Source organism: Dreissena polymorpha, chromosome 2 (assembly GCF_020536995.1).
Source record: "Dreissena polymorpha isolate Duluth1 chromosome 2, UMN_Dpol_1.0, whole genome shotgun sequence".
NCBI lineage: Eukaryota > Metazoa > Mollusca > Bivalvia > Myida > Dreissenidae > Dreissena > Dreissena polymorpha.
Window position 1 is genome coordinate 19,868,765 of NC_068356.1, and position 14,306 is coordinate 19,883,070.

General features: G+C 38.5%; 1 protein-coding gene across 2 annotated transcripts in view; it reads left to right on the forward strand.

Moving 5' to 3' along the window:
- LOC127866135 (pentatricopeptide repeat-containing protein 1, mitochondrial-like) overlaps positions 1-14,306 on the forward strand; it is a 43,054-nt gene that overhangs the window by 16,639 nt on the left and 12,109 nt on the right. For both annotated transcript variants that reach the window (XM_052406544.1, XM_052406546.1), the window contains exon 6: positions 9,020-9,191. In XM_052406544.1, the coding sequence (XP_052262504.1) occupies positions 9,020-9,191 (172 nt within the window). The remainder of the gene's footprint in view (positions 1-9,019; positions 9,192-14,306) is intronic.

Sequence of the window (14,306 nt, forward strand, 5' to 3'; positions counted from 1 at the left end):
GATGTTGTAAGTTTTTGGAGCTAACTTTTTAGCTCACCTGAGCACAACGTGCTTATGGTGAGCTTTTGTGATCGCTTTTTGTCCGTCGTCCGTTGTTTGTTGTGCGTTGTTTGGCGTCAACATTTGCCTTGTTAACTCTCTAGAGGCCACATTTATTGTCTTATCTTCATGAAATTTGGTCTAAAGATTGGTTTTAATGATATCTTGGATGAGTTCGAAAATGGTTATGTTTGCTTGAAAAACATGGCTGCCAAGGGGAGGGGCATTTTTCCTTATATGGCTATAGTAAAATCTTGTTAACACTCTAGAGGCCACATTTATTGTCTGATCTTCATAAAACTTGGTCAGAAGATTCATCCCAATAATATCTTGGATGAGTTCGAAAATGATGCCGGTTGGTTGAAAAACATGGCCGCCAGGGGGCGGGGCATTTTTCCTTATATGGCTATAGTAAAACCTTGTTAACACTCTAGAGGCCACATTTATTTTCCAATCTTCATGAATCTTGCTCAGAAGATTTATCCCACTTATATCTTGGATGAGTTAAAAAATGGTAACCTTTGTTTGAAAAACATGGCTGCCAAGGGGCGGGGCATTTTTCCTTATAAATGGCTATATATGGCTATCGTAAAATTTTGTTAACACTCTAGAGGCCACATTTATTGTCCAATCTTCATGAAACTTGGTCAGAAGACGCATCCCAATAATATCTTGGACCAGTTCAAAAATGATGCCGGGTGGTTTAAAAACATGGGCGCCAGGGGGCGGGGCATTTTTCCTTATATGGCTATATATAGTAAAACCTTGTTAACACTCTAGAGGCCACATTTATTGTCCAATCTTGATGAAATATGGTCAGAAGATTTGTCTTAATGATATCTTGGAAGAGTTCGAAAATGGTTATGTTTGCTTGAAAAACATGGCCGCCAAGGGGCGGGACATTTTTCCTTATATGGCTATATAAGGCTATAGTAAAATCTTGTTAACACTCTAGAGGCCACATTTATAGTCTGATCTTCATGAAACTCGGTCAGAAGATTCATCCCAATAATATCATGGCCACCACGGGGGCGGGGCTATTTTCCTTATATGGCTATTGTGAAACCTTGTTAACACTCCAATGGTCACATTTATTTTCCGCTCATCATGAAACTTGGTCAGAAGATTTGTCCCAATGATATCTTGGATGAGTTCGAAAATGGTAACCTTTGTTTGAAAAACATGGCTGCCATGGGGCGGGGCATTTTTCCTAATATGGCTATATATGGCTATCGTAAAATTTTGTTAACACTCTAGAGGCCACATTTATTGTCCAATCTTCATGAAACTTGGTCAGAAGACGCATGCCAATAATATCTTGGACCAGTTCAAAAATGATGCCAGTTGGTTTAAAAACATGGGCGCCAGTGGGCGAGGCATTTTTCCTTATATGGCTATATATAGTAAAACCTTGTTAACACTCTAGAGGCCACATTTATTGTCCAATCTTGATGAAATATGGTCAGAAGATTTTTCTTAATGATATCTTGGATTAGTTCGAAAATGGTTACGTTTGCTAGAAAAACATGGCCGCCAAGGGGCGGGGCATTTTTCCTTATATGGCTATATATAATAGTAAAATATTGTTAACACTGATCCAGAGGTCACATTTATTGTCCGATCTTCATGAAAATTGGTCAGAAGATTCATCCCAATAATATCTTGGACAAGTTAAAAAATGATGCCGGTTGGTTGAAAAACATGGCCGTCAGGGGGAGGGGCATTTTTCCTTATATGGCTATAGAAAAACCTTGGTAACACTCTAGAGGCCACATTTATTTTCCGATCTTCATGAAACTTGGTCAGAAGGTTTGTCCTAATGATATCTTGGATGAGTTCGAAAATGGTTTCGGTTGCTTAAAAAACATTGCCACTGGGGGGCGGGGCGTCTTTCCTAATATGGCTATATATCATGCTTTTGTAAAACCTTGTTAACACTCTATAGGCCACATTTATTGTCCAATCATCATGAAACTTGGTCAGATAATTTGTCCCAATTATATCTTTGATGAGTTTGAAAATGGTTCCGGTTGGTGGAAAAACATGGCCGCCATGGGGGCGTGGTATTTTTAGCTCACCTGAGCACAACGTGTTCATGGTGAGCTTTTGTGATTGCCTTTTGTCCGTCGTGCGTTGTCCGCCGTGCGTCGTCAACATTTTGCCTTGTGAACACTCTAGAGGCCACATTTATTGTCTGATCTTCATGAAATTTGGTCAGAACATTTGTCCCATTGATACCTCGACTGAGTTTTAAACAGGGTCATGCTGGGTCAAAAACTAGGTCACTAGGTCAAAAAAATGAAAAACCTTGTGAAGACAGTAGAAGTCACATTTGATGCCCAATCTTCATGTAACTTTGTCAAAATGTTTGTCCAAATGATTTGTTGGTTGAGTTCAAAAATGGTTCCGGTCCGTTGAAAACATGGCCGCATGGGGGCGGGGCAGTATTCCTTATATGGCTTAAGAGAAACCTTGTGAACACTCTAGAAGTCACAAGTTTAGCCCAATCATCATGAAACTTGGTCAAAACATTGGTTTTATTGATATCTCGGACGAGTTCGAAAATGGTCCAGATCGGTGAAAAAACATGGCCGCCAGGGGGCGGGGCAGTATTCCTTATATGGCTTTAGAGAAACCTTGTGAACACTCTAGAAGTCAGAATTTTTGCCCAATCATCATGAAACTTGGTCAAAACATTGGTTTCATTGATATCTCGGATGAGTTTGAAAATGGTCCAGATCAGTGAAAAAACATGGCCACCAGGGGGCGGGGCAGTTTTCCTGATATGGCTTTAGTAAAACCTTGTTAACACTCTAGATGCCACATTTATTGTCCATTCTTAATGAAATTTGGTCAGAAGATTGGTGATGATATCTGTATGATATCTTGGATGAGTTCGAAAATGTTTACGTTTGCTTGAAAAACATGGCTGCCAAGGGGCAAGGCATTTTTCCTTATATGGCTATAGTATATGAATCTTCATGAAACTTTGTCAGTATATTTGTTTAAATGATATATTGGATGTGTATGAAAATGGTTCTGGTCTGTTGAAAAACGTGGCTGCCAGGGTGTTCACTGGTCATGAAAGTTGGTAAGAACATTTTGTTCTAATGACATCTTTGGCTGCACAAACGATGTCAGTTCCTTTGAATCTCAGGTGAGCGACTTTTGGCCTTTCAGGCCCTCTTGTTCTATATTTCTAAAGCTATTGAATGGAAACTGATATATTTCATCACCTTGAAGTATTAATGTGGGAGAAGCCTTTGTAAAGCCGAGTGATCCACATGCTCCTGAGTTGCGTGCCCTTTTGTAGAGCAAACTTATGCTACATTTCCCAATCAATTTAATGGAAACTTGAAAATGTCATCACAGTTAAGTGTAGATAGTAAAACAACTTTTTTCATGCACAGAGATCTACTCATACCTGAGCTATGTGTCCCGGTACTTAGCCATTGTTATGGCAAAAGCATACACTATTTTTAACCAGGTTTTCCGAAGGAAAAAACTGGTTATTAGATTGGCGAATGCGGGCGGGCTGGCGGGCTGGCTGGCTGGCTGGCGGGCTGGCGGGCTGGCGGAATAAGCTTGTCCGGGCCATTACTATGTCGTTCATTGTCAGATTTTAAAATCATTTGGCACATTTGTTCACCATCATTGGACGGTGTGTCGCGCGAAATAATTACGTCGATATCTCCAAGGTCAAGGTCACACTTTGAGTTCAAAGGTCAAAAATGGCCATAAATGAGCTTGTCCGAGCCATAACTATGTCGTTCATCGTCAGATTTTAAAATCATTTGGCACATTTGTTCACCATCATTGGACGGTGTGTCGCGCGAAATAATTACGTCGATATCTCCAAGGTCAAGGTCACACTTTGAGTTCAAAGGTCAAAAATGGCCATAAATGAGCTTGTCCTGGCCATAACTATGTCATTCATTGTGAGATTTTAAAATCATTTGGCACATTTGTTCATCATCATGGGACGGTGTGTCCCACGAAAGAATCACGTCAATATCTCCAATGTCAAGGTCGCCACGACTAAAAATAGATTTTAAAAAAAAAAAAAAAAATACAAAGGGGGTTAATTTTTTTTGGTCATTTCAAAAGTTCAGTTTGAGTTTTCTCCCTTTATCAGATTTTTTTTTCACAATGAAAACCTGGTTTTGTGACAATTTTGTCCCTTGTTAGCTTGTAGAGCACAGTTAGTGATGTTCCTTAGTTATGAGCCCTTGAACTTAGCCATGGACATGGCTGCTTTCCAGAAAAAGCAGTTTGGTTTATTTTGAGTCACTTTTGTGACATCTCTCTAGTGTGGTTATATAGTGGATTGTAATGTGTAAGCTGATTGTGTTGACTTTGTTAACACAAGAAAGTGAAGAAATTCAATATTATTATGCCCCCCTTCGAAGAAGAGGGGGTATATTGCTTTGCACATGTCGGTCTGTCGGTCGGTCGGTCCGTCCACCAGGTGGTTTCCGGATGATAACTCAAGAACGCTTGGGGCTAGGATCATGAAACTTCATAGGTACATTGATCATGACTTGCAGATGACCCCTATTGATTTTGAGGTCACTAGGTCAAAGGTCAAGGTCACGGTGACCCGAAATAGTAAAATGGTTTCCGGATGATAACTCAAGAATGCATACGCCTAGGATCATGAAACTTCATGGGTAGATTGATCATGACTCGCAGATGACCCCTATTGATTTTGAGGTCACTAGGTCAAAGGTCAAGGTCACGGTGACCCGAAATAGTAAAATGGTTTCCAATTATAACTCGAGAACGCATACGCCTAGGATCATGAAACTTCATGGGTAGATTGATAATGATTCGCAGATGACCCCTATTGATTTTGAGGTCACTAGGTCAAAGGTCAAGGTCACGGTGACCCGAAATAGTAAAATGGTTTTTGATGATAACTCAAGAACGCATATGCCTAGGATCATGAAATTTCATAGGTAGATTGATTATGACTCGCAGATGACCCCTATTGATTTTGAGGTCACAAGGTCAAAGGTCAAGGTCACAGTGACCCGAAATAGTAAAATGTTTTTTGGATGATAACTCAAAAACGCTTTTGCCTAGGATCATGACACTTCATAGGTAGATTGATCGTGACTCGCAGATGACCCCTATTGATTTTCAGGTCACTAGGTCAAAGGTCAAGGTCACAGTGACAAAAATAGTATTCACACAATGGCTGCCACTACAACAGACAGCCCATATGGGGGGCATGCATGTTTTACAAACAGCCCTTGTTTTTTTTGTCTATGGAACGCAATTGAACGCATGAACAAGTGCAATTCAAATCAGAATAAACACCACATCCATTCATCATTTCATTCATTAAGACAAATGTCAAATACACTATTTGATACAATTCTGGATACAATGTTCATTAATTCAAGAAACGCAAACAAATACCCGTAAATTGCCATTCTGATGCAGAAATCAATAACTTCATTTGTTATCCCCACGTTTTTCGGAGAAAAAATGGGGATATTGTATTGATGTGCGTCTGTCAGTCCATCCGTCCGTCCTGGCCACCGGCTCCTCCTACACTATTAGCATTAGAACCTTGAAACTTACATACATTGTAGCTATGAGCATATGTGCAACGGTGACAGTGACGGAATTTTTGATTTGATCCCTGGGTCAAAAGTTATGGGGGTTGGGGGTGGGGCCGGGTCAAAGATTCTCACTTATTTTTATGCCCCCGGTATGGAGCATTGGCCATAACTTTTGCAATATTGATGATAGCAACTTGATATTTGGCATTCATGTGTATCTCATGGAGCTGCACATTTTAAGTGGTTAAAGATTAAGGTCAAGGTCATCCTTCAAGGTCAAAGGTCAAAAAAACAAATCCAAGGGAAGTAATAAGCTTTAAAGGGAGGTAAGTAAATACATTGTGCTGGGGAAAGAGAGGTGCAGCACTTGGTAGTCACTTGCAGGAGGTGGGCCTTGTTTGGCATATGCCAATTAGCAAGTCTGTTATTTTAGGTGATAGTAACTGTCCCTTATCATTTTATGTCATTGACACGTTCTTTGTTATGATTAGCGGATAAGTTGGACTGAATAATCGTTAACAAGTGTTTTAAACAACGAAGCCAATTGCCAATTAGTCTTTTTCCATTACTATCACGGTCAAACTGATTACAATCTTACCTTTATCGGCGCCAATTAGAGAAGGTGCGAACATTATGGGTTATAATTAGCGTAAGCAAATTATTTTGGTCATATTTCATTAAAGTTTCAAGCGTTTTGCTTCGTAAATATTTGAAACCAAACAACCAAACACAAATCAAAATGTTCTTTATTAATTTGTAACAAAGCGCATAATATATTTCACACATCGTCACATTTTAATTGCGTTTAATAGTATTGTCTTTAATCCGGATTCGCCGTGTGTAGGCTGTATAATCTGCATCACCCCTGAAAAACACAATACACACAATGGGTAATAAAGTTGTTAACAATTAGCGCTAATCAACACTATTTTACCTAAACGAAGTCGACGCATTCGATACAGCCTTATTGCATTCGCGTTTTACAGGAAATGTCAGTTGTCAGTACACTGTACACTGTATAATGAACACCCCTTTGTGTCAAAACCGGATTTAACTTGAGTGTGAATAGTCGACTGTTTCATGTTCTTTGTATCAATACCATCTGTGTATCTGTATTATAAGTATACCAGTCAACAAACAAGTTGCGCGCTTCCGCATATGGGTATTCGGACGTTCAAAAAATTGACCTACGGTTTAGCGTTCATGCCGTCGAACGCATTAAAGCAATACAGGGACCTATACAAACATGTTTGTATAGGTCCCTGAGCAATATAACTCGTTTTTTTTTCACTATTTCTTTATATGCAAAAAATACTAGTGGCTTATAACTTACCTTGCAATCTTTTTTTCTCGCATTTTGCGAGTGTGCGAGTGTTAATTTCGAGCCGTGTGTATATGCGTGGATTACGCTGGATTTAAATGCCTCATGCCTACGGTAATTCAGTCTTATTTGTTTCAAATATGGGACATGATTGTTCGTTAGGATCTTGAATTCGTCCATCGGTCGAAGGACGAAAAACGCGAAAAATAATGTCGGACGAATAATAATGGTTTCACAGTAACCTGCCAAATGATATAAAAAAAAAAAAATCAAAGTGGCGCATAGGGTTACACAGAAGGGGCGCAGAGATGTATTTAGTATTCAATTGTTTGTTTTAACTCATCTGTGAAATGGTTTAGCTCAATCTAATGTTTATACAAGGGATTATAAAATATTGGCGCAAAGGGACACCTGTATATGAGAGAAGAGATTGAATGCAGTCAAGCATAAAAAGCATGAGAAACTCATGGAATATAGCCTCAAGAGGCTAATCTATAAAAGAGCTGAAACTTTCAATTTGTGCAATTACAATTTAAGACTCATTACTGAAAATCTGTCAAAATGTTTAAGTGGGAAAAATGTGAGGAACAATTTAAAGCAAGATGGACTTTGAACAGGCACATCATAGACAGACATGAAATTCAACATATTCATTGTTGTGTACAAGATTGCGATCAAAATTTTCTGAGACGCTACTATTTAGTCAACCATTTAACCTCAAAACATAACTTTTCCAAAACAGAAGCAAGAAGCTGGCTATAAGAGATCATAAGTCATTCTAATTAGGATGACATGTACATAATTGACTACAGTGAAGATGATTCATTATTAGATTTGTTAGGAGGGCAGGATGAGGAGAAAAATTAGGGTAAAGATTTTCACTCTTTTTTACATTAACTTCTTCATTTCTACATTGAATAACTTCAAATTTATACTGAACATATCTTATGACAATACATTCAATCTCAACTATGCATGGCCCCTTTACCAACCCTGGGGTTCCCTGTGTCAAACATGCGGCGTGGGGATACGCGTCGGCCTCTGCCGCGCCTTTCTAGTTTGCACTCTGGAAAAGCAGGCCTTAATACAAGTGTGAAAAGTGTCGTCCCAGATAAGTCTGTGCAGCCTGCTAATTTGGGGCGCCACTTACCCTCTAGACTGTATATTTGTTTACAAACAGTAAAACATGTTGTCACTGATTAGCCTGTGTGAACTGCATTAGCTTAATCTGGGACGGCACTTTACAAACATGCATTAAGCCTGGTTTTCCCAGAAGGTGGCTTATTTGCTTCTGTTATGTTTAAAGTTGTTTTAATGAAGTAAGTTTTTTGTTTATGAATGCAATCATTTAATAGTAATTTTAATGTTGTCATAAAAAAGATTTGGGTATTTTCAAATGATGATTAAGAATATAGATAATTTATTTAATGAACAAAATAATGGTTGTCAACTCAGCTGCTTTATACAGATTTTCATTTATTAAAACAAAGACTAGTTTATTTTATGTCATAATAAAGATTGCTGTTCTTTAGCTCTTAATGGTATATAATTAACCCATTCCCACTCAGAAGCAAAGTGAAAATGACTATGTGCAAACAGCATAAATCTAGAACAGCATGTGAGTAACTCGCAGTCTAGTCTGTTCAGGTTTTATGCTGTTTACTACTCATCAGTATCTAGGGGTTGGAACTGAAACCTTTTAAACTTGGATCAAGTAAGAAAGGCCTTTAATAAAATTTAACTTTCTGAGGGACTACAAATGCATAAAAATACGTATCTAGTTGGTAATCAGTAAAATTATTCAAAGAAAGATAGATTTCCGTATAACGCAAATTCTGGAATAAGTCGGTTTATCATTTTAAATAAGCATGAAAATGCAGAATACATTCATGCAAATCAGACTTGTATGCATTCATTGCAGAAGTATCTCTACCAAATGCAGTATTAAATTGTATAATTTACGCTATCAAGAAATTTCCAGAATACAAGCCTGCATGGCCAGTAATTTATTAATGTTAAGTATCAGCCAGTTTATTGACAATGGAGCCAGTAATAGATATAAACATCACAATGTCCTATTTTACTTCAGATGAGAGAAAGGAAAATTCGTGTGGATCCCCACATCTTCACCAGTCTGTTTAATGCATGCACTAACAGCCCCTGGCGTGAAGATGGTTTGAGTCGAGCAAAAAAGTTACGACAGGCGATGATCCTCAGTAACTATCAACCCACCTATATCAATTACCAGGCCATGATTGCAGGTACTTAAGGCTAGGATTGTGAAGCAAATCGACATTTGAGCCGCATCATGCAAATTTGGGTCTTATGCTGTATGGGGCCAGTATAGCTTTAGACCGGCTGCATAGTCTGTTCTGGTGCTGCTACCCTGTTGGATATAATGACCCAAGGTTTTTGTGTTCTCAATAGCAGACAGGGTAGTTCCCGAATAGACTATGCTGACCACATATGGATAAGACCCATTTACGCATGACCCATTTACTAATTGGTAAACGGCAGCGTTGTAGCCACGCTGAGGCACAATGAGGCTGTTGCCTTGGCTAAAAATTGCAGATCAATGTTTAGATTACAAGGAAAAAAACAAATTTATGTCAAAGAATAAAATCTATATAACACATTGAGGCAATTTAATGAATTTTAGGCACTATGATATTTATAAAGAAATATTATCATTGAGTACAATTGGTTCATGTTGAGGCAGATAATTATTTCAATTTAATAACTTCAATTGACGCCAAAATGGCTCAGCAAAATGATTTGGAAAATCCATATATTATATAACAAAGCGTCGCACTGTACACTTCGATGCTTTAAGGGGGCACACCACAGTTTTTCAACAATTGGCTACTGGCTGCCGGGATGGGGGTGCTGTCCCTCCTCACAGCTGACACAACATCTAAACCTGAAATCATACAAAACATATCTTCAGTATTGTTGGGGGTATGTCTTCCAAAAAGTACATGTATAGCCATAATGCACCCACTTGCTCTATATTTTTATCGTGGAAAATCGGCCAATTTGGGGGTCTGAATGTCACCTGTTTTGACGTCCATTTCCGTGATTTTCAACACAAATTTACCACTAAACTGCAATTACCAGTTCATTAGGTCTGTTTTACTGCATCACTAACCAAATATTTGACCGACACCAAAGAATCCTAGGGTCATCCACATGGTTTTTCACAGAAATTCAGTTGAGCAGAGGCACCTTTAAAATTCATGCAAAATTAGCCTTCAGAGCTAGAAACCAGCTTGTAAGTATTTCATGACCTTGGCAGCCCAGCAGAGACACTGGCTATTCATTGGACACATTTTCAAATTCACTAAGCAGGCATTTCAAACCACCACCACTCAAATCTGATACATCAAACTTGTAGAAAACTATTATTGCTATTTATTAGAAATTTCAATTCGATACTAAGGCTAAAAACTGTATATTGCTACCATAATCATTGTGGATATCGGAATGTACCGAGCTAGACTCGGGTGTTTTACCGCCAGGTCTGGGTCTATCGGCGTGAAGTTAAATCCGAGACCGTTTCAGGTGGTAAGAATCTTTGTTTACATTAGAACTATCCCGCGCAATGGATTTACCTTTTTTTATTTAAAGAGTCTTTTCTTTTAAAGAATCAATGTACTTGATGATAGAACTGACAGAAAATGATGACAGTGCTACCGTAACATAATCTAAAATTGACAATAAACGTGTAGCAGATTTTTTTTTACTTTATAGTTACTAAACAGTCATATGTAGTGTCCACGATTTCGATAATTTAGGTATAAAATGTGGTTTGAATTGCCTTTAAAATACACCAAAGACGTTCTAGGTATACAAATTTTTACGGGGGGACATGCCCTCGGACCCCCTAGAATGACCTAAGATACTGCCTCGGCTAAAATTTGGGTCTGGCTACGCCACTGAAAGGACATGGTCATTAGTATAAATGTCAATTGATTGAGAATTTAACCTTAACTGCTGAAAATTATATGTACTGTTATAAATTTCACATGCAACAGTTGGCACATCATTCCTTGCTTATTATCTATTTTCTCACACACAAAAAATATTTCAATGATAATCAATACAAAGATAATCTTACAACCAGACCTTGTTTGGCATTACAAGGTCTGTGAAAATAAACATTCAGAAAAAAGTCAAATCAATAACTTATGCATTAATTATACCCCCACAAACGAAGTTTAGGGGGGTATATAGGAGTGAACTTGTCTGTCGGTCTGTCTGTCGGTCCGTAATAAGTGTTCGCTCTCTAATTCAAGTAGTTTTCATCCGATCTTCACCAAACTTTGTCAGAAGTTGAATCTACATGATGTCTAGGCCAAGTTCGAACATGGGCCTTGCCGGGTCAAAAACTAGGTCACGGGGTCACTTAGTGCGTTTTAAACATTCAGCATGTTGTCCGCTCTCTAATTCAAGTAGTTTTCATCCGATCTTCACCAAACTTGGTCAGAAGTTGTATCTACATGATGTCTAGGCCAAGTTCAAACATGGGCCTTGCCGGGTCAAAAACTTGGTCAAGGGGTCACTTAGTGCATTTTAAACATTCAGTATGTTGTCCGCTCTCTAATTCAAGTATTTTTCATCCGATCTTCATCAAACTTGGTCAGAAATTGTATCTACATGATGTCTAGACCAAGTTCGAACATGGGCTTTGCCGGGTCAAAAACTAGGTCACGGGGTCACATAGTGCATTTTTTAACATTCAGCATGGTGTCCTCTCTCTTATTCAAGTAGTTTTCATCTGATCTTAACCAAACTTGGTCAGAAGTTTTATCTAGATGATCTGAAGGCCAAGTTCGAACATGGGCCATGCCAGATCAAAAACTAGGTCACAGGGTCACTTAGTACGTTTTACACATTGAGCATGGTGTCCGCTCTCTATTTCAAGTAGTTTAAATCCGATCTTCACCACACTTGGTCAGAAGTTGTAACTAGATGATGTGTAGGTCAAGTTCGAACATGGGCCATGCCGGGTCAAAAACTAGGTCACAGGGTCACTTGTGTGTTTGAAACCTCACCATGTTGTCCGCTCCTAATTCAAGTAGTTTTTATCCAATCTTCTAAAAAATTGGTCAGGAGTTGTATTGGTCAGGAGTTGTATCTTGATAATGTCTAGGGAAAGTTTGAATATGGGTCATGCCGGGTCAAAAACAAGGTCACGTGGTCACTTAGTGCGTTTTAAACATCACAATGTTGTCCGCTCTCTAATTCAAGTAGTTTTCATTCAATCTTCACCAAACTTGGTCAGAAGTTGTATCTACATAATGTCTAGGTCAAGGTTTAATATGGGTCATGCCGGGTCAAAAACTAGGTCACAGGATATCTTAGTGCGTTTTAAACCTCGCCATGTTGTCCGCTCTCTAATTCAAGTAGTTTTCATCCAATCCTTACCAAACTTGGTCACAAGTTTTATCTAAATGATCTCTAGGACAAGTTTGAACATGGGCCATTCCGGGCCTAAAACTAGGTCACGGGGTCACTTAGTGCGTTTTTTAACATTCAGCATGGTGTCTGCTCTCTAATTTAAGTAGTTTACATCCGATCTTCACCAAACTTTATCAGAAGTTTTATGGAGATGATCTTAAGGTCAAGTTAGAACATGGGCCTTTCTGGGTCAAAAACTAGGTCAAGGGGTAACTTGGTGCGTTTTAAAAATTGAGCATGGTGTCCGCTGTTTTTTGTGAAGACGACATGCAAAATACTATGTGTCAATGCGGCATGTGGGGGTATTCGTCAGGTCTGTGACAAAGCTCTAGTTGAGCATTTGCAATAAAACGTAAAACCCATTTATATACTGTGTCTCACTTAAGATTGCATATGTGATAATTATCACATGCTATACCCTGTTTCCCATGTAATACAACCATTACATATTTGTTTATATTACACATGTGTAATACAAAAATTTTAAGCGTTTTCATTGGCTTAGTTTTCGTTTATTGACCAATTGCATTTTGTTATTTTGCTGAAATGATGTTGCAATGTCAAATAACGTCACAACATATAAACAACATTCGGGATATATCATTATGTTTGCGTAAAAGCATGGGATAAAAAAATCTGACACTCGTCATATCATACCATAATTTATTAAACTTGTCCAGGAAATTTGATAGTAAGCTCGCCAAAGGCTCGCTTACTATCAAAATTCCTGAACTCGTTTAATGACATTAATCTTATATTCCACTCTTACCTTCAAACATGCTGTTCATTGGGCCCTTTTAGCACTACGTTTCAGAGTTCTATCTATAACAATAGGTAAAAATGGACAAAACATCGGGGTGATAATGAATCAGGCTAAAGAATTTGTTCATGCAAATATCTCTTTAAGACTGAAAATTGCATAATTGATTTATTTTCATTCCTTAAATTTATTTAATATTCTAAGGTACACATGGTAATGTTTGTAAAAAAAAGGAAATCAACTGATAACACTCTTGTCTCAAGATCTGTTTGTGATAAACAGTGATAATAAATTTAGCATTGATTAACTTGCTTAATAATTTTGTTCTGATTCAGAACAAGAGTATTATAATCTGCTTCTCAATGGATGTTTAGGTAAGCCAAATGTGGTTTGAATTCGCTCAAAAATGTACATAATGCGTTTTCAATACTTTTTTACGATTTATTCCTTTTTATACGCCCGTATAAAATACGGGACGTATTATGTGAAACCCCTTGGCGGGCGGGCGGGCGGCGGGCGGGCAGCGGGCGGAAGGCATCACTTTGTCCGGACTCTAATTCAAATTGTATTCATCCGATCTTCACCAAACTTGGTCAGCAGTTGCATCTAGTTGATATCTAGGCCAAGTTCGAATATGGGTCATGCCGGGTCAAAAACTAGGTCATAGGGTCAATAAGTGCATTTTCAAAGGGGCCACTTTGTCCGGACTCTATTTCAAATTGTATTCATCCGATCTTCACCAAACTTGGTCAGCAGTTGCATCTAGTTGATATATAGGCCAAGTTCGAATATGGGTCATGCCGGGTCAAAAACTAGGTCATAGGGTCAATTAGTGCATTTTCAACGGCGCCACTATGTCCGGACTCTAATTCAAATTGTATTCATCCGATCTTCACCAAACTTGGTCAGTAGTTGCATCTAGTTGATATCTAGGTCAAGTCCGAATATGGGTCATGCTGGGTCAAAAACTAGGTCAAAGGGTCAATTAGTGCATTTTACTTTGTCCGGACTCTAATTCAAATTGTATAAATCTTATCTTCACCAAACTTGGTCAGTAGTTGCATCTAGTTGATATCTAGGCCAAGTTCGAATATGGGTCATGCCAGGTAAAAAACTAGGTCATAGGGTCAATTAGTCCATTTTCAACAGCGCCACT